This window comes from Vigna radiata, chromosome 7, assembly GCF_000741045.1.
Source record: "Vigna radiata var. radiata cultivar VC1973A chromosome 7, Vradiata_ver6, whole genome shotgun sequence".
NCBI classification, from domain to species: domain Eukaryota; kingdom Viridiplantae; phylum Streptophyta; class Magnoliopsida; order Fabales; family Fabaceae; genus Vigna; species Vigna radiata.
The window spans coordinates 51,018,744-51,039,743 of NC_028357.1; the positions used below are offsets into that span (position 1 = coordinate 51,018,744).

Sequence of the window (21,000 nt, forward strand, 5' to 3'; positions counted from 1 at the left end):
AAGAACATTGTTTACTATACCTGTGTTCATGTAAAGGATATAATGTAGTGCATGTCTTGAACAAATCTAAAAGAAATAGTGGTAAGTTTCAACGGTAACCTTAATTTTTTAAACTATAGGGTTGCTTTTCAATCAAGGCTAACTTTTAGTAGAAGTTGATAATATCGAACTAAATTGAATCTTTAAAACAGTAGTTGGAAAGAAATGTGCATTGATCCAGGACTATTCGAATTTTCAAGATTTGTGTGGATGACCGAAGTTGATGCGATCTTGATTTTACAACGAATGGTAAAAGTCGAACCGAATGGAAAGATGATTCAAAAATGGAAGTTCTCAAGTGAGAGAAATGTTAAAAAGCAAAGGACTAAAGAAATTATTACCAAGAAGCAAGTTAATAACTATCCTTATTGAACAAATTTTAGCTACAATTAGTTGTGATTAAAATTTATTTTAGTCGTCGTTTTGATGGCATTTAGTATAATTATTACACATAACGAATACAAGATTTATAATTAGAACTACAAAGTAATCATTCTTCACGAATTTAATTTTTACAAGAAGCTGAGTAGTAGTAATCATTCTGGTTAATTTTTACAAGAAGAAAGTTAGATATCTCTGACTTGATATTTTTTATAAGAACCAATGTAGAATCTCTCCTGCATTAATATGGTTTCCCTTTTCAAAAAACACACTTTTAATTGAGTAATTTTTTTAATTTCAATCAATAATAAATGAAATACACCTCGAAGTTTTAAAAAATTTAACTAATTTCTATGAATATACCTTATTCTTTATTTTCGTGTGCACAACTATTAAAAACTAAACTAATAAAAATATACTATGCAACAAGAGATTAAATAAATTAAACCAATTTATATTTACCCACTTAATTAACTAATTTTCTTAATCTTAATATATTAGTTAACTAGCCTTATTAAAAATATCACAACAATTATTATAAAAGTCAAATAAATTTATAATTTGAAGTATAGTAACATTGCAAATATAAATCTATATATTTTCAATTTATTTTAATTAAAGAGACCCTTTTAAATATAGCTGAATTCAAGCATGTATTATTATCACTAATTTAATCTCTCAATTTTTCCAAAAAAAATAAATTTTACTTCAATATCAGCTGAAAAATTCATTAACAAATATTTAACGTTATATAAAAAATATTTGATATAATTAAATTAAAATAAATATCTATTTATTTTTAAAATTTGAAAACTAAAACATATCAAGACAAATTTTTGATGCTACATCAAAATTAAAAGACTAGAAACATATCTATCACTTTCTAATAAATAAAAGTCAAATTTATGTTACAACCGTATGGATAAAACATAAGCAGTATAATGTAAACGAAAAAATCACATAAGAGCTTTGATAAACAGATAGGCATAGAACTAACACTTAACAAATTATTTAACTGGGAGATCTCACGTACCTCAACAAATAGAACGACCTTACAAAAATTATGATACTACAAAATAATACAAGAAAATATAAAATGATATTACAAGCACCTCTATTTCCACAAAAGTGTGCTTCTATCTTTCCTGCAACAATAAACAATTTACAAGGCCCGGTGCAAAGTTTTTTTATCTAACCCACCACGGGTGTATGTTCACTAACTGCAATATGCTCGAGTGTTTCCTTTTGACTGACAAACGACAGAAATTTCAACCATGTTTGTACAGGGTGCAACAAGTTCGTCCGTGGCTTAAAGAGTGCCAGCAGACAGACTTAAGATCATCCGAAAGGATTTCCTCCTGCCTGAAAGGTGTTTGGGGTAACAGCAGTTGACAACCTACTACTACTCAGCTTCTGATCTGGATTTGAGAAGCCAAAAGCAGTTCCCTCGGTCGCCAACCTCCCAAATCCTTGATGCCTACATATTCAGTTACAAATCTTAAGGGGAAATTATACCTTGCACATATTACTTCACAAGTAACAAATAAAACTCGATTCTCAGTAACCACACCTAACACACATAGCAGCCCACTCAAGGAACAGGAGCCGATGAAACATGATGCTATGCTATAGTATGAGCGGCTATTTTTTATATTCCAAAACGCGACATTTTACGAATGATTAGAAAATATTTTTCCAAGAGAAAATAAGTAATCAACAACAGAGCATGAAAAAGGTAAATATTAAAAAGACTAGAGAATAATTAGTTACCTTGGGATTGGCATGTTAGTGACCATCTGCGGATTGTTAACGTGTATTCCCATGTATGCCCCTAAGATTTTAACATTGTTAAGGATACAGATAAAGGGCAAAATTGCTTACATGGAGTACCTGACTGCGGAAATAGTAATAGGATTACCTGGTCCCATTACGGGTGCAATAGTTTGTGCTTGAGGAGGCGGCACTAATGCATATGATGATGACGGATTCCAGGCAAAAGATGGATTTCCCATATTTGAAGGGTGGATTTTAGCCGAAGGCGTTACACTAGGCAGAGCACCTTGCAGAGATGACATGGAAGGAAACTGCAACGAGGAACACCAACCAAAATGCATCATCCGCGTGAGCAATTAATTGTTGAATTGACTCAATGCAAAACCAGATGAATAGAGAGAGAAAATAAAGACAAGATATTCATGAGGCACCTCTAAGCGAGATGCAAACTTCAGATAGTAACGTAATTAATGATAAGAAAAACATAGTTAATAACTCAATAGAGGACAAATCCAAACCACGTGAAGTACTCTACAAGAGCCAATATACCAAATCAACAATGTTAAATATAATGGGTTTAATACAATACTCACATGTGACCTACATGAAATAGGACCGATAGAATATATTGTATCACTGAACATTAAGCACTAGTGTATCAATTAAAGTTACATACTGTTGGGACTTGAACTGGAGTAGGTTCGTTACTGGCGTCGAATGGATTTATTGACTTTGATGCTTGTGGAAAACTTGGCATGGGCTGTAACGATGGGAAGAAATTTATGAGTATGCCTCATACTATTGTACTAGCCAGTAGAAAAAGTTTAAGATAAAATTGAGAGCTAATAAATTGAATTTTAACAAAATACCACTGCATTATTGTAATGAATTGGGATACCCATACTAGGTGGTAGACCCGTTTGCCAACCTGGGACTGGAGCAGGGAAGGATGAATATTTTACCGTGAATAGGTCCTGCACAAATCACAACTATTTCCCTAAGATAAACAGTAGGTATCCAAAATCATCTGCATAATGTAGATGTTTCATGAAGTAAAAATATGAAGTGAAGAATACCTCCGGAAGCTCACTTCTTCCACTTGGTTTCATGTCAACTGCAGAAGTTTGTAAAACAACACTGGACATAACCTCATTGGCAGGCTTTGGGACAAGGTGTGATGCATGGGGTATTGATGTGCTTGGATGCCCTTGTACTGATGGTACAGATGGTACGGTCCAGGGCTGCAAGAAATTTCCCAGAAAGGGTAAACAAATACCACATCTGAATTAATAGACAGAACATTTGAGACAATTATACAGTATGACGAACCTGATTATTCAAAGCTGCAGCAACTGGTGGTGTGGCTTGTTGAATAGAAGGCTGACTTGCAGCAGCAGTGAACAAAGGTTGTTGTTGCTGATACTGCAAACTAGCCCACTGTCCTGCATTATTTAAAGTTGATGTTGCTATCACTTCAAAAGATGTTACTGAAGCACTACTAGTAGGTGGGAATGTTGAGAAGCTGCTAGCAATTGTACCTCCAGCAGCAGTAGCAGTAAGAGTTGATCCCGTCAAAGGTCCTGGAGGAGAAAAGAAGAATTATAGACTGTTAACAACGTTTTCATTAACCTCCCAGGAATAGATGTTGCAACATGGGGATCACCTTGGGCTAGGGAAACCTGAGAGGGTAAAGATACTGGTACTGTCAATTGTGTCAGCACAGATTCAAGTGGATTTACGATTGAAGGACCTTGAGGTGCTTTTGGCTCAGGAGAAAAATCAAAAGAGGCCCAATTATTACCATTGGAATTTGCAGGCATCCCAAGTTCAGCAACAGTAGTTTGTTGGGCTTGAGTAATTGCTGGAGTAACAGATGGTTCAGGATCATCATCAAAATCAATAAGGCTCTTAATAGTCTCAGGCTTAACTTCTGTCCGGGTTACATGGCTGGATGCTAAGGTACTGGAAGATGCAGTCCTCTGCAATTACAATAATCAATTATGATAATTTTTTTTGTAGAAAATCAATTTTGGCAAGCTTAAAAGGGGAGATCATTCCATAAAAATCATAGTGAAAAAATGTTAATATTGAACCACATCACATGCATATATATTAAGAGAACAAGAAAAGAATATATTGATGTTCGTGCTTATTGTCACTTCCATGTTCTTTTGATGCTTACAGAGCTTTGCTCATTTTTTTTATAAAAAAAAAAATATTGACCTAAATCAAATTCATTTCCATCCTCCTCCTATTTATTTACCTCACAACCCCTCTATCTCATTCTACTAACTAACTACTATAACCATCCCAATCGTCCTAACTCCCAACACAAATCCTTGGAGCATACAAAATATCATCATCATAAATAACTTTACCTGTGCGAGTGTTGAGCCATTAGCAGCCTGTACACCATTTGTTTTGGGTGGTTCACTTATTCGAAGAGGTACTACATTTTCTCCCAAGATTTCTCTAACAGGTCGGACTACAGGGGGGCTGGAAGAATCTGGATCCTTGGTATGATCAGGAGAATGGCTTTCCCCCTTATGATTTCCATCAGATATTCTCTGATCATCATATTTTCGTCGATCCCCAAATCTTTCTTCTCCATGCCAGTCATTGATTATAGGAGGACGACTAGGACTTACCTTGTAATCAGCATATTGCCTATTTTCTTGATCATATCCAGGACTTCTTCCACCAGGACTAGACCTATCGCTGTAACGATCCTCATATGGAGGGCTTTTCGGTCCGCCCTGGTACATCTCTGTCTTCTTGTTTTCATAGAAATCATCCTTGTCACCCTGTATAACAATGTACTAGTTAAATCAATTAAGCACAGACACAACATGGGTCCATATGTTTCTTATACAAAGAAATAAATTTTCAGACCTAACAGGATCTCGACACAGCAGTACGAGACCGTTTATCATTATTACTACAAAAGGGTGGAACCTATTTTAACCTTGTAAGAAAATTTAGAGAGAGAGAGAGAAGTTTGCAGCGTTTTTGTCAGATATTACTACAACACAGCAGTACGAGATGTTTATCATTATTACTACAAAAGGGTGGAACCTATTTTAACCTTGTAAGAAAATTTAGAGAGAGAGAGAGAAGTTTGCAGCGTTTTTGTCAGATATTACTACAACACAGCAGTACGAGATGTTTATCATTATTACTACAAAAGGGTGGAACCTGTCTTAACCTTGCAAGCTAATTTAGAGAGAGAGAAGGTAGCAGTGATATTTTGAGATATTGAGCACCGAATTTAATTTTGACATACATGTGTGTGTGCATGTATGTACTGTATCATACTACTTTTTGAATTCGGTGTTGAATTTATATCATGTATGAGTGTTTCGTATGGCAAATCAAACTCACAAGTCTTGATAAACTATTTTGTATCTACTTAAAATGGTAAATCCGAAGAAGAAAACAAATGCTTTAGCACCTTTACTCTTGGAGGTTTATCATTGGTCTTCTCACTGCTGAATCTTCTATCGACATAAACATGCTTGATGAAATCCCGGAGCCTGTCAACATGGCTGGCAACAGAATGCAAATCAGAATAATGCAGTTTGCAATTAACATAAGAGCTAACAAGCAAATGTTTACCTGCTATCAGGAAAAGAATTACGTTGTGGGTCCCATTCCTTAAAATAGATTTCTTTTGCACGCTGCAAATTAGATATAATGAAAAACCGCATAAGAAATTGTAACATGAGAGACTCAAGATATCAAGAGCAAGTTCTATCACAAAAACACATTCCCACCTGATTTCCACCTTCTTGAAGTGCACTAACTTCTTGTGCAGTAAATTTGGCCATTGAAATTGATTTCACCCGATGTGTAAATTCTCGGCTGGAAATTAAAACAATAAGCAGTTGTGAGGAAAGGAAACTGAATCAACATTGTCCTACCTCTTCTACGACAGAATATTTAAACAAATTACAGTTTGGATAAAACTGCCAATGAAAAATCAGACTTTTTTAGGTGTACAATTTACAAAACTACTATCCATAAAAAACAATATATATGTATATACAGATATTTCCAGCTTCATTGCCACTGGAGTAGAAGAAATATCAAGAGGAAAACATATAGAAAGTCCATGGCAAAACACAAGTCCCTTATGCAGACTAATATTAGCCATCAGTACTGTGGGTTTGCAAAGCACCTTAAACCATATCTACTTAACAATCTTTAAAGACAACACATTTTGACAACACTATAAGCAAAAAGGTTGCAAGTACTTACTGTATTCCGCTACAGTTAGTGCATACAAACGTCCGGAAATTCGTGCACACATATTGTGGTCCCTAACAACGGAGAAAGAAAAAGGGTTCGTTGAAACCAACTTTTCTCAAATTTTAACATCAAATTGAACAAGATAGGTCCAGAAAAATGAAAGAAAAAAAAAACAAAAAAAAAACTCTAGAAGTTGGTAGAGATTACAGGCTCTTAAATAAAAATCTAAAAAAACAACTCAGATGCCCAACAAAAGCAACCTATCTTATATCCAAATTTATCTATTCATCTAAGGCTACTTTCTTGCTGAAATCCAGAGAACATAGATAGGCACTGCATACTGCTATCATCCCAATAATTTTAATGGGCTACAACCATGACCTTAGAATAAAGACATGCGGCAAAACAAGCTTATAAATTATTTCAAAGTTCCTAGGTTAATAACTGAAAATCATAAAATGAAAACATTATTACCCAAATAAAAGATCACTTTAAACGATTAAAACATCTAACTCAACTATAATTTTCAATAATTGACGGTAGAAAGTTAAGTGAAAGACTCCACAACTAGAAAATTGCACGGCATGCATATATATGCTAACTGTTGTCCAGCAAAAAGCAAAAATATTTTGCTCTCATGATTTATCCACCATAATGTAAAGTGTGCAATGATTTGCAAACAGTTAAACAAACCTACAATTCATTGCTGCAATGCATTCCTTCTGTCAGACCATTTTGTTTCCATTAACAAGCAATCTATTTAAAGTGACTTTCCCGCGATAACAAAGCCCAGGTCAACCTAACATTAATGACCTTGGGCCACTCATCCAATTTCAAACGTATCATAATTACACACAAACATCTTAGGTGTTTGAAGAGTAAGAAAAGTCATTACTCACATTACATTGAAGGTAAAACATATCAATGTCCCTCACGTTAACTACAATTGAATGTTTTAAACTGATGTTGTATACATTCAATGGTGTACATAGTAGGAAGACTCACTAACACAAAGAGCACCTAACAAAAACTCAATCCGTAATTTCAGAACAAGTTCTATTATCAAGAGAGGGAGGAAAAACCTACCAGACTGTTACAGTTAATACATCTTCGATTCGGCGTGAGTTTAAGAAGACCTCGAATTATTCGTTCATGTTTCTCATCTTCCTTCAGTCGACTAGCCATCTTCACTTCTGTTGCACACATCACAGCATATACAACATTAACATCAATTCCTCACGAAAATAAAAAACATCCAATTAAGCAAACTCTGATTGCTCCAAAGACGACAAAGCAACAGACTAAACTTTTCATGCTTTCATCCAAAATGACGATCATACGCGTTATCTCCGCATAACGCGGCTAGAATGTTCCAGAACTAAAACGAAAACAATAATCTAGAACATTCCGTTCCTTAGGCAACAATTTTCACAGCAACCGAACGGAGACGAGTGCAAAGAGGAGGCAAAAGAAACGATAATGCAAAAACAGTAGATCTGATCATGGAGGACTAGCCTAAGAAGAGCAAAGCGTTCAAGTGAGCAACCTCGTGAAGTGAAAACTGTTTGAAAACCCTAAAAGTTGAAGAAAGAGAAAACGGAAATGAATGAAATGAGAAGTAGTAACCTGATTTTGCAGCAGAAGAATAATCAGTAACGAGTCTTGAACTTCAGCACCTTACAGCGCTCAAAGGAGAAAGAGAGAGCGAGCAAGAGAAAGAGATCTTTCTGAATTGAGAAATCAGTTACAAGTTTGTACAGAGTCGATAGAGATTAGCGTAACAGCATGAAAAGAGAAGAAACAGAGAAAACAGAGAGGAAAGGAAGGATTGATCGGGAAAAAAAGTTTAGGAAAAAACAATACTTTTTTAACAACTTTTTCACAACGTGACAGCTTGTGATTGGTCCGTTTTAAATATTTTTTAAATATAAATTTAAATAGATCAATAAAATGATGACACGTGTCTCGTTATCAAAAAAATTGGCAAAAAATGTTGTTAAAATATCATTCTCCAAAAGTTTACTATATTTCGCAAATCTTTTTAGTACAGCCTCCAGCTGTATATGGAGGATGATTTTATTTTACGGTCGGATTCCAATTTATTATGACAGTCTCCAGCTTTGGTCGTACATCAGGACTCCAAATTCTATATATAGCATTCTTCACTATTGTATTACTCCCTCTTTTTAAACTATTTTTCCCTGAAGATAATCTTACTCAGATATTAGTTCAATCATAAGTATCAGAGTTTCAATATTTGACATAACTATACATTTAATACTAACACTTGAATTAAAATTATTTGATGTTTGAAAACGTGATTGTTTAATTTTTCTTATCTCTTATTTTTACTTACATGATAGACCAATTTCAGTAATATTTTTAAGAGAAAATAACTCTTAAAAGTTAAAAGAAATAAGCAATTTTAAAAAAAAAATAAAAAATCGCCGGATTCTTCCATTTGTTTCCGGGACCATGTGTAATGTTCAATGTCATAATATGCTTTCATTTCAGTTTTCTTTTCACCAGCAATGAACAACAAAACTAAAGGAATTTTAATCAATAATACCATATCCTTCTTTGTCGCATATAAATATTCAAGACAATTATAAGCTTCTTTCCTGTCGTTTATTACAGCATCACTATCGCTGTCCGTACATAACAAGAAGCCAACCATAACTTACAAACTTTATTTACGGTATGTATAAGATATTTAGACAACATTTTGTTGATAACATTTGAACATTGATTACGTGTTAATCTATAATTGGTCGTAAATTACTTCATAATAGTGTTTATGATTATTATTATTGATTATGGAATAATTTACGACCAATCACAAATTGACACGTAATCAATGTTCAAATGTTGTCAAAAAAATGTTGTTTAAATATCATTATCCTTAAGTTATAATTATAAAATATCTTTTACTTTATTTTATTTTAAGTTTCATATTAAAACCTTAATTTCAAATGGTGTTTAGTCCAATAAAAGAATTGTTTGAAATAGAAAATTATACATCCATTTTTCGTCCTTTCACATGATTAATTGAAATTCAAAAGCTTTTCACATCCTTCATACGAGAATCACATATGTTATTTAAGATTAACTCAGAAAACAATATTATAATCTCAACTCATTGATCATTAAAATATATGGACTATATTAATACATGCAATGATACGAGGATCACATATATCTTGATAATATCAATTGTTTAGGATTAACTCGTAAAACAAGATTATGATCTCAACTCATTAATCAAATAATAATTGGTTATTAAAATATATAAATTACATTAATACATACAATGATAGGAAGACACATATCTTGATAATCTCAAGTGTTTAGAATTAATTCGTAAAACAAAATTATGATCTCAAATCATTAATCAAATGATAATTGGTCATTAAGATGTATAGACTACATGCGATGATACAAAAATCACATATATCTTAATAATTTTTAAGTATTCAAGATTAATTCGTAAAACAAAATTATAATCTTAATTCATTAATCAAATGATAATTGGTCGTTAGAATATATAGACTACATTAATATGTGTTCATTTAAATAAAATAATTTATAACAACTATATAAATATGCCGACAATTTACTTATAAGAGATTATATATATATATATATATATATATATATATATATATATATATATATATATATATATATATATATATATAATATAACATAATATGATATAAATACATAAGATATTTGATATTCTTTTTAACCTGCAACGATCTTGTATGTGTAATTTTATTATGCTAGAGTCATAGTTCCGACACCTAATTCGTCGTTAGGATCATATGCCGATATTTTGCAATAGTATAATTTCTTAGTTGATTTACTACGACACTTCTTGCTTCGCGCGTCTTACTCTACAGAGTACACAACGCCGACACACAACGAGAACAGACAATTTCGAATTCTTTGAATTGCAGAAGCATACTGACAGTAATCGAAGAATCCAGACTAATAAACCCTAAATCATATCACAGATCTTCTTCTTCTTCTTATTATTATTATTATTATTATTCTTTCTCTTCATTTTTCATCAGTTTTTACGTTCTGCTGTGTGCCACAGGGGACGGAGTTTCATTGATGCGGTGCACCGTATGAAGGGTGGAGCGAGCGATTACGATGAAGACCGGATTCCATCGGTGGAGTTCGGATGATCAAAGAAACGTAAGTGATGATGAATTGGACGGTCTTGATGAGCGCAAAGTAGGAGTTGTCATTGATGAGCAACGAGGTTTTCGTGGCTTGGTCTCTTTCGAAGTTGCCTTGCCGCTTATACCAAGTAATTCTTTCTCCACTATTTCACTTGAAAATTTATTCAAACTATCTTATTAGTCCATATTTGTCCTGTTTTCTGGGTTGGAATTTTAAAAATCTTTTTATGGTGTATGGATTATTCACATGCTTAAATGTTTTTCTTGTAAGAAAACTCAATATACTTCAATTTTATGATGTATTGATTACCCGTTACTGCAATTTTGGGTTTGTGAAGCGTTCATTCTCAAACGCTGGGAGCTCTTCCTGAACAAAAAGGAGTTATGCAAGTATTCAACTATGCTTGAACGTTTGTCTTGTATTAGATCTTCCGCTCCTTTTAGTTTCTTTGTTCATGCTTCTTTTCTCACCTGTTCTTCGTCACAGCATCACAGAATTTATAGTCCCAAAGTGCCCATGATTCTCTATTCCTAATCCTTTCTACATTATTTTTGTTAGCTTGTATTATTCTTTTCTTCTTCTTCAACCTGTCAAATCAACTTATTCATATCTTGACGATGACAAAAGAATTCCTCTACCACCGCGCTATTGTGTTGTTGAATAAAGTCTAATCTCATGAACAATTCAGACTACTTTACCACTACCCAGTCAACAATTGACCTTACGTCCTGATAGTGAAGGCGTGAGTTTGATTTTTTTTAGTTCCCACTTTCCAGTGCCGTTAAACATGAATCCGTCACTCACATGATGTGGGTATCAGCTGAGCTTAATGAAAAAACAAACACTAATATCAATTTTTTTCTAAATCTTTGGCAGCAAACTATGCATTGAATTTGAAAAACACATCAAACTACAAACTTCATGTGCATGACTGGGTTGGAATAGGAAATGACATTTCGTGGAGCTTTTGGAGCTTCCTTTCAGCTTGGGACCAGTCCATTTTTTTCTTGGAAATCCACCATGCCACCTCAAGTTGGTTCAACTTTAAATTTTCTTTTCATCATAGCAACTGCAACAGCTTTTGTGAGAGTCGTATGGTGTCTTTACTCAAATGTTCATATTTTTTTTAATTCGTTGAACTGGAAGCCACTTATTAGACCATATTTTATAGTGTTATATGAAAACCTGGTCGGATAAGTTTAAAATCATCGAACAGGTGTATGACCCTCATGTCGTGGAGGTTTTCCAAAGAAAAGTCATAATTTTTCCCTGTTGCTTCTTCGTTTAATGTTACCTTATGGTGGTGTTATGATCATGCTAGCATGGCACCTGAAGGATATGCTCCTCAGTCTCAACTAGGTTCAGGAAATTGTGGGAAGGTATGTCTCCAAAACTTTTGTTTAGTTTCTTTTGTGATCTAATTATCTGTTTTTACCCTGTACATGTATTTTTGACCTGTTGCACTTGGAATGTAATTTTTCCTCCGATAAATTGGAATTTGAGCAAGTATATGACAAAGTAACCAGTGTCAGCAGGTAAACTATTGGGCATGCCTTATTAACTAAACTAACATCTAGAAATTATATCAACTTCTATACTTTTGATATGTCAAAGCAGGACTTGAGTTAGTTAGGTGTGAGTTAGGAAAAATAGTGGTGAACATAGAAGAGTAGGTACAACTGTTGAACCAAGGCTAACAACTGGCTCTAACTGACTTTAGAGCTGTATAAGAAGAAAGTTCTTTCATGGTTTTCATGCAAATGGAATCACTCTTCCAGTTGATGGACGGATTCTTTGAGACATTAGTGGAACAACTGGAAGAATATCAGCATTAGGCCGGAAGGGATTACGAGATGAAAGATTCCTGAAGTTTGGAGGAAAAATAAGATCGGAATCTAATGAAATATTTCACTGAGAACATAGAGTGCATTTGGATAAACATCTTAATCAACCATTTATCTAGCAAGCATTTATTTCATGATAGATTATTTAAAAAAATTTACCATGAAACTGAAGTAATAAGTTTAGAAGATAATGAATTATACCAAGAAAATTGTTATAATATAAGCTAAAAGCCTCATAATATGAATGTATACATGACTATATATACAAGATGGGCAATGTAAATTTATATTACAAATTTAAAAATCAAACTCAAAATTCAACATTGTTTCGGTGCAGCCAAAGCCAATATCTATGAAACATGAACACATTGAAGTGTCTCGGACACCCTTTTGACATTTGACTGACAGTAACACGTGCTAGACCCTTCTTATTAAGTGTTTAATTAAAATAATTGTTTATCAGTTTAGATGACTGAACCGACTTGTATAACTAAGGCACTTGAGCTAATACTATCACTAGTCCTCCGAATACTAGTGTCATTAATTAATTTCTCTAATTTTTTAGAATAGGCAACTTAAAATATAATGGACAACATTAAAAGAAATTTTAAGTTAGTTTAAGAATTTGAATAAAAACATACTGAAACCAAGATTTTTTTTTTTTGTTAAAATAGTGTCCTTATTTTATTTTATTTTTGTGAAAATGAAATAAGACAGTGCTTCTTCGTATGCCTTTTGAGGCTCAATATTGTAAGAAAGGGGTTAATTATACACAACTAAGTGCAAATATTGATTATCGATAAGTTAGATCTTTTGCCATTCCTATTTTATTTCATTAGTTTGTTATTTGTGCCGTGTTCGATGTTCTTCCCAAAGTAAGTATTTCGTAAGCCAATACTCCAAAACGCTCTCCATAAGATGACGGAGGAACCATTTTTGGAGTTGAGAAGAGTGACATATTCCTCATAGAGGGGTTTGCTCAACAAATCTGCTAGTGGTTAGAAGGAATTTGAGACCAGTAAATCACCTGTATTTTTTTAGTCATTCACAATCCGATGAGTAGACTATAATGGTTATCATAGTTTAGGGACTTACTGAAGCTGTTGACAGGGGCTAAACAGAAACTGTATAAATTGTTGAGCTTGGCAGGGGTGTATCGCTAGCAAATAGCAACCCTCCAAAATTAAAATTTGGCAAAAATGGATTGAACGTAGAGAGTCGGACCCGAACCATTTGTTACTGACAATGAAGTAAATGAGTCTGTTTCTGTTACTATTTGGGGACAGGTAATTAGTGCCAATCTCTGTAACTGAAATTATTAGAGAGAAGGAAAGGGGTAGAATAACATTATATAAAGGGGGAGAGAGGAACATAGTAGGACAGATTGTCAGAAGTTAGTAGTAAGGCCAGGGTTCTCTAATTTTCATTCTATTTCTAGGACCTGTTATCAATCTGATTTACCTTGAGATAAAAGCGAATATCAATAGGATTTCCAACTCTTTGCCTGGTTTTGCACCTTTGTGATCCAGTTCTTGTAAGGGCATCTTAGCCTAGCAAGACAATGTTTTAGTATGAGATTTCATATAACTTAAAGATATATACTGAAGAGAGGGAGAAAAATTCTTGTCGTCGTAGTTTCTGATACACGGATATACTATCTTGCTTCTAATTCACAGTGTACAACTGCTAAAAGTAAAAAGATTTGAGGAATTCATAGCTTATTGAAAGTTCAACTTCATGCATTCTTAACTTGTTTGGACAACGTTTTCAACCCGCACTGACAAAGGAGAATTATTGAACTTATCTCATGAGATAAAATCAATATTTGACTTCTATACAATTTTTCTTGTCTAATTTCTCCAAAGGCTTAAGTTCAAAAATTGACTTTAATTTATTGAAGAAACTTAATTTCTTATTTTTTATTTCTTGTAAATCTTTATAGACGGACCTACTTCATTTTATCTTAGATTCTTCTTCTATAAATGGATATTGAAACATTTATCGAAATAGGATCGGATTATAGAATCTTAGAGAGCTCCCTTTTGCCACTTTTCCGATCATTCTTAAAGGAAACTATGAAGGGGATAAAAGTGACTGTCATGAAAAATTTGTTCCGGTAGCTTAACCATGCATGAAATGCCTTTATATTGATGTCATGTTTTATTCTTTCAAATTTAAGTTCAGGAAAATGAATTTTAGCTGAGGCAAGCTGTTTTTTCAATCTGTGATTGTGTGCTCTATGTGTCATTAACTACTTCCAATGCATATCTTCAAGATATTCGAAGGCGGGATGAACCTTCAAAATAAGCAAGCAGAATTTCCATGGTTATGCAAATGAGTGCATTCATTGGCATCTCTTCAGTGTGATTAGGCATTAAGAGCATTCATCTTAGCTATATAATCTTTAAACGTGTGTACAAAGAAGCTTCTATCTTGACCATTCTATTTAAACATAGAATCAAATAATATTTTTTTTTTATGATTCATCAGTTATTCATTGATATGATTATAATGCAATTGCCAATCAGTTCTATGGGTTATCAGATATAAATTTTCTAGACTTAATATTTGTTTCTATAGGGACTAGTGATTAATGTTTGGTGGTTGAAATGTGTTAATATTGCAGTACAATTTTTGGCCCCCCATTTCATGCAGTACTGTCTGAAGGATGATTATTGCTGTACTCTCTGAAGGATGTTTATTGTTGTACTCTCTGAAGGATGTTTATTTGTACACAATCTGAAAGATACAAATGTTGTGTTGAAAGAAACAAGCTATATTGAACGTACGTTGGTACTTCAGAAACTTTTCCGCCTTTTTCGGTAAAATGATCTTCATTACTTTATGTGGTTAGTTGTGGATGGAAGGTAAAACTTCACCCAGTAATAATCCCATTTCACTCTGTAAAAGTTTAGTATTTGATAAAAAGGAAGTAATGTTTTTAATAAATTTTTTTAACCTGTGGTTATTTATACGTATATATAAATATATTCATATATAAAGAGTATTCCTTTTTTTTATATATATATTTTTTTCAAATTTACATTTAATTAATTATTATTTTAAATTAAAATAGTTATATTATCATTTTCACCTTTTTAATGATCATTAATTTAAGTTTAATTATTTTATAAATTACAGTAATTATTTTTCCATTTTATCTTTTTAATAATTTTTTTAACTTAAATAATTTTTATAATTAAAAATTATTTATAAAAAAAATACTTTTTTTGTGTCCATTTTTTTAATTTTACTTTTCAAATGATTTTTTTAAATTTAATCATTTTTTAAAATTAAATAAATAAATCATTTATAAAATAAGTAAAAGTTATCTATAATTAAATTATAAAAAATTTTAATATTTATTTTATATTATAATTTCATTATTTTTGTTATTAATGTTATTAAGTGAACACTAGCCTATGTTTTTATAAAAGTTATTTCATTTTTTGAAGGAAAATGAATAAGGGTTGGTAAAATTAATTGAATTAGATATTAATTAATTGTACTATATTGAATCATAAAAATTGAACTATTTATTATAAAAACTACTATTTTATATAATTATAGTTTAGTTAATTATTCATTAACTTAAACTAATGTATTTTATATTTTTTACTCGTTTAAGAGTTATAGAGTTGTAATTTAGTTTGACTATTGTTCATTAGGCGAAACATTGATCTAGGTCGACTTGGTCGAATTTAGTTGATTTTTGACTAGAACTAATTTGTTAAATTCGGTCGTTTTTTGACAAGGACTGGTCCAATTGAATTTCAATTGAGACTAACTCAACCAAGTTGTACTTGACTCGGTCAAATTAAGTCAGTTTTTGGTCGGGGTGACTTGATCGATTTTTTATCAGGACCATCTTAATCATTTGTGGTCGTCTTGCCACATTTTGTAGATTTTGAACTAGTCTTGACTCACTTGAATTCGATCAATTTCGATTGGGACCAACTCGAGTAGGTTTTGGTCATGGTTGTTCCAATCGAATTCAATTGAGGTTAATTCGGTCAAATTTGGTCCGTTTTCGATTAAGACTGAATCGAGCGAGCTCCATTCATGGTGGTCGTTCCAACTAAATTTGTCTGATTTTTTACTAGGATCGACTCGATCAAATTTCAGTCAAAACTGATTTAACTAAGTTTTGCCTGTAACTTTTCTAAACTGATTCGATCGATTTTAGTTTGAGGTTGACTTGAATGAGTTTTGAATGTACTAGTCTCGGCTGAATTTTGACCTCAACCTGTTTTGACATTTTGTTCAAGTTGTGTCGTCTCAACTTTTGGTTCGATTCTACTCATCTCTATTTTTAAATTTTGTTATTTATGAAAAAACCTATATAATGAATAAAGAATGAAGTGTGTAAATACTACCTATTTTATTTTTTTAATTCAAAAATATTACACCAAATTGTATGAGTGAATTCAACCAGAAAAATAGTTTAATTCGTTTAAACTAATTTTCAGTTTAAAAACAAACTAGTTTTTGATTCATTAAAGTTTTTACTAGTTCTTTTTGTTCATTTTACCTATTAAAAATAATGTATAATCACCCATTTGTTTTAATGATTTATTTAACATAACTTTGAAGAATAACATTTTAATATAATTTTATGATTTATCTATCACACCCATTTTATTTTTCTTATTTTAATGCATAACTATATGTGTTTTTTTCCTCCAATATCAAAGATAATTTTTTTCTCTCTTCTTATTAATTAAATGAAGTATATGATTTATAAAAAAAATGTTATTTTAAAAATTCAAAATAATATTTTTTTTAATAAAAAGCTTCCAATTAAAAAGAAAAATAATACATATCACTTTTTTAAACATTATTCGACCAAAATAGTGTCATTGTTTTAATAAACGCATTATTTGGATACCAATAAAAGTAATTAACTTGAATACAAACTAATAGATATATGTAACAATGTATAAATAAAATTCTATGTACACATTGTTTCTATTTTGTATATTTTAAAATAAAATAAAAAAAAGTTATCTAATTGATAAAAGTAATAATATACACACATTTCAGCTCAATAAATTATAAATCCTCTCACATCTTTAAATGGGATGATCTGTTCTAAATTACCTACTATATTTAATAAAATCTCTATTATTATTATTTTATTTTCTTTAAAAAACTACAAAGCCACAAAGTATCTTTATATATAATTATTTTCGAGGAGCCTAAAAGTGTAGTGGATGGTGGGAGTGATATTTACCACCACCAATGTTTTATTCAAATTCATTATATAAAAATTTAACTGAATTAAAGATGTTAGCATAATTTGGATAAATTTTAAATAATTATACATTATTAAACGAAATCTCATATTTGTTTCGCTAAATATTTTGATTCTTTATTTATAGGCGACTATGATATTTCATCAACAGAGAAAATTAGAGATACTGATAAAATATCAAAAGATATGTCATCTGAATGAAAATCAAAATTCAATTAACTCATCTGTCTCAATAATTATGCCTTTTTGTTTATGGTGTTTGTCTGGAATAGAATATTGTCTCGTGACACAAAATCTAATTGTTGCATTTCCCAAATAATAGACGAGCCCTTTTAGGAAAAAAAAATAGTTGGATATAATATTTTCTTTATTTATAAAAAAATATCAATTTCTAATTTCTTTATATTTAACTGAGTAGGAAATATTTGAAAATTAAATATATTTAAAACGATGATATTTTAACAATTTCTTTTAAAATTCTTTAATAACAAATTATGTGTTCATATATTTAAAATGATTAATAACGTACTGTCAACAATTGTAAAAAAATTATTATAAAAAAAAATATTATAAAAAATTGTTAAGATAGATTTTCCATGCTGTTAAAATCAAACGAATTTATTCATGTTTCAAATCCTCGTACTATGGAAGTACTTAAAACACACAGAAACAAGAAACAAACACCTTCCTTTCATAGATGGAATAAACACATTTAAGAATTTAATATTAATACGCTGACCGTAGTAAATTATTAATTATATATAGTGATAGATTTTTAAAAACATTTTGAAAGTGTCAAAATTGTATCTATAAATATATAATATTTTGAAGAAACCATATATTATAATAAAAATATATTTTTTATATGTAAATCTTTGTATGTGTACAAAAAGTTTCAAAGACCAGAGTCTCCTCTTTCACCATAAAACTCGACTCAGAATATTATATGAGTCTCCTCTTTCACCATAAAACTCGACTCAGACATATTATATATAATACGAGTGTAATTATTTTTAATAATTATTTGAAAAAATGATATTTAAAATATTTGAAAATGAATTTAACATATGAATTAGATTATTAAAGATTGCATACTTAATGCGGTGTATAGCGTGAAGAACGGATTTTGCTGGTTGATGTCACTACAATCTACAATGGTGGAAGTGGGAATTTAAGAGTACTGTGAGTAGTGACAGACAGCTTCGGTCGGTGGCTCAGAACAGCGAGAAACAAGAAAGAAGTATTTTTACATATTTACATTCATTTAACAAATGTTTTTCATAATAAAGTATTATTTTAATATTTAATCGAATAGTAAACTAAATTTATTATGACCAATTCTTTTGTTATATTTTAAAAAACATAAATCTTTTATGATTATCAAAATTATAACGTCAGAATATTTTTTTACAGAAGATTCATTTCAGCATTAGTGTTTGAAAAAATTATTACAACTTTCACATCATAGATGTACTTATATATATACACATACCTATTTATAAAAAGTGAGGGGTACAGATGTTTATAATGATGAAAAATTTACAAACAAAATGACGATAAAAAGTGTTGCATTTAATATGGTAACAAGTTTCCAAAAGCAATTAACGACTACAACCTGCTCTGCTCCATTCACGTTCAAAATTCTGGCTGTTTGCTTTGCATAGAGCCAGCATTAGGTGAAGTCGCTTGGATAAGGTTTTGATGCATACATATAAAATGTTTTCAGTATAGTTAAACTATAATATATTTAAAAAAGACCATGTTTCTCCTATAATTATTTGTAAAGTTGCTTTCACATATATAGTAAAATGTGTTTTAATCACTGAATAAAAAAAAAGAGAAAAAACAAACTACACTATTTTCCTTGAGTTTTAAATTTGGAAAATAATATTTTAACACTAATTTTTGACACTACACACGTGTCAAAATGTGGTTGGACAATTTTAAATTAAAAAAAGCTGAGACAAAGGTATATTTGGAAGAAAAAAACCAAAGTCTTTTTTAATTTAAAATCGTCCAACCATATTTTGACACGTGTATAGTATCAAAATGGTGTTAAAAAATTAGTGTTAAAATATCATTTTCCTTTAAATTTAGGTTTAATAGGCTCGGAGGTCCCTATATTTGGGGGTTTGTTTCAATTGGGTCCTCCAATTTTGAATGTGATCAATTAGGTCCCTAATTTTGTCAATTTGAATCAATAAAAGTCTTTCCGTTAAATGTCGTGAAGTTTTTGAACACGCTGACGCTTCCAGGTGGCACCGTTTCATGTGCATAGGTGGATTATAAAAGGGTGAAATGATGCCACCTGGAAGCGTCAGCGTGCCACATGTTCAAAAACTTCAAGTAAAAGGGATTTCACCCTTTTATAATCCACCTATGCACATGAAACGGTGTCACCTGGAAGCGTCAGCGTGCCACATGTTCAAAAACTTCACGGTGTTAACTGCATTTAACGGAAAGACTTTTATTAATTCAAATTGACAAAAGTAGGGACCTAATTGATCACTTCAAAAATTGAAAGACCCAATTGAAACAAACTTCCCAATATAGGAACCTCCGAACCTATTAAACCTTAAATTTAATGTGATGAGGAGAAAATAACCGTGCATCTTGACGACTCCGCATGGGATTCCTTTGTTACAGTAACAAATAGATAATGAATGTAAAGAAAATGATAGGTATATTATATCAAAATGTTGTAAAAAAAAACTATGTAAAAAAATCTTTTTTCATAAAGCACACGCACAAATGTATAACTCCTGACTCTACTTTACTGTTAAAAGAAGCAAAAATAAGCTCAGCTTTGACTGACAGAGGCCCCTTAAGAGTGTGTTTGCTCTTAGCCTTGTAAAATTCCTAAATCTGCTGCATTTTTGAAAGGATCCACTGTCACATGGACCAACCTGTAGAAACAAAGGACACCTTATTTAACACAATAATTCACAAACCCATCTCAGCTCATAATGTCCAATAATGCAAGGTACGCTGTCCCATTTTGCACTATTATTATATTCAACCTATACACAAACACGTCAACATGTTCAGCTTCATTATATGTCTCAATCCATCACTCTCACTTATTCTATATCATTTTTTACCCTTTGCACTCCCCATATAAAATCATCTACTCACATTCTTTACAATCTTAATCAAGCATGCATGCCTCCCAATCAATCATACATAATATATATCAGTTTACACTGTAGAATGATGTCAATCAAGCACTGTGCACAGTGTTTCTATATAATGCTCAAAACTTAAAAGAAT

At 31.5% G+C, this 21,000-nt stretch overlaps 2 protein-coding genes across 13 annotated transcripts; one reads left to right on the forward strand and one right to left on the reverse strand.

Moving 5' to 3' along the window:
- Positions 1-1,407: 1,407 nt before the first annotated feature.
- LOC106765388 (probable ADP-ribosylation factor GTPase-activating protein AGD14) lies at positions 1,408-8,284 on the reverse strand. 3 transcript variants are annotated; one of them, XM_014649989.2, is made up of 16 exons: positions 8,068-8,284; positions 7,528-7,634; positions 6,451-6,512; positions 5,967-6,054; positions 5,809-5,870; positions 5,645-5,738; positions 4,572-4,997; positions 3,857-4,172; positions 3,732-3,773; positions 3,523-3,635; positions 3,270-3,434; positions 3,063-3,167; positions 2,870-2,953; positions 2,339-2,504; positions 2,191-2,251; positions 1,408-1,897 (listed from the first exon to the last, which is right to left on the reverse strand). In XM_014649989.2, the coding sequence occupies exons 2-16, from the start codon at positions 7,624-7,626 to the stop codon at positions 1,759-1,761; spliced, it is 2,022 nt and encodes a 673-aa protein (XP_014505475.1). In that variant the 5' UTR covers positions 7,627-7,634; positions 8,068-8,284; the 3' UTR covers positions 1,408-1,758. The 3 variants fall into 3 exon arrangements, with proteins under 3 accessions (XP_014505475.1, XP_014505474.1, XP_014505476.1); XM_014649988.2 differs by having other exon boundaries at positions 3,523-3,773; XM_014649990.2 differs by lacking the exons at positions 6,451-6,512; positions 8,068-8,284 and having other exon boundaries at positions 3,523-3,773; positions 7,528-7,637.
- A 1,909-nt stretch (positions 8,285-10,193) lies between these two features.
- Positions 10,194-15,403, forward strand: LOC106769412. Of its 10 annotated transcripts, none has more exons than XR_002668908.1 (4): positions 10,194-10,759; positions 10,970-11,664; positions 11,849-12,011; positions 15,103-15,403. XR_002668908.1 is itself a non-coding variant. In XM_022784189.1 (4 exons), exons 1-4 carry the CDS (start codon positions 10,600-10,602, stop codon positions 15,139-15,141), a joined length of 309 nt encoding a protein of 102 aa, XP_022639910.1. In that variant the 5' UTR covers positions 10,194-10,599; the 3' UTR covers positions 15,142-15,403. The 10 variants fall into 10 exon arrangements, 1 of the variants encoding a protein (XP_022639910.1); XR_002668909.1 differs by having other exon boundaries at positions 11,954-12,011; XR_002668905.1 differs by having other exon boundaries at positions 10,970-11,374; positions 11,509-12,011.
- The last annotated feature ends 5,597 nt before the right edge of the window (positions 15,404-21,000 follow it).

Bases quoted from the DNA above. Each gene is read 5' to 3' on its own strand.
- LOC106769412 (XM_022784189.1), top strand. From the start codon at position 10,600: ATGAAGACCGGATTCCATCGGTGGAGTTCGGATGATCAAAGAAACGTA. The intron at 10,760-10,969 runs GTAATTCTTTCT...GGGTTTGTGAAG, and splicing joins TGCCTTGCCGCTTATACCAA to CGTTCATTCTCAAACGCTGG. The intron at 11,022-11,953 runs GTATTCAACTAT...TGATCATGCTAG, and splicing joins AACAAAAAGGAGTTATGCAA to CATGGCACCTGAAGGATATG.
- LOC106765388 (XM_014649988.2), bottom strand. From the start codon at position 7,626: ATGGCTAGTCGACTGAAGGAAGATGAGAAACATGAACGAATAATTCGA. The intron at 3,774-3,856 runs GTGATCCCCATG...TTTCTCCTCCAG, and splicing joins TCAGGTTTCCCTAGCCCAAG to GACCTTTGACGGGATCAACT. The intron at 2,954-3,062 runs GTATTTTGTTAA...CCATCGTTACAG, and splicing joins TTCATTACAATAATGCAGTG to CCCATGCCAAGTTTTCCACA.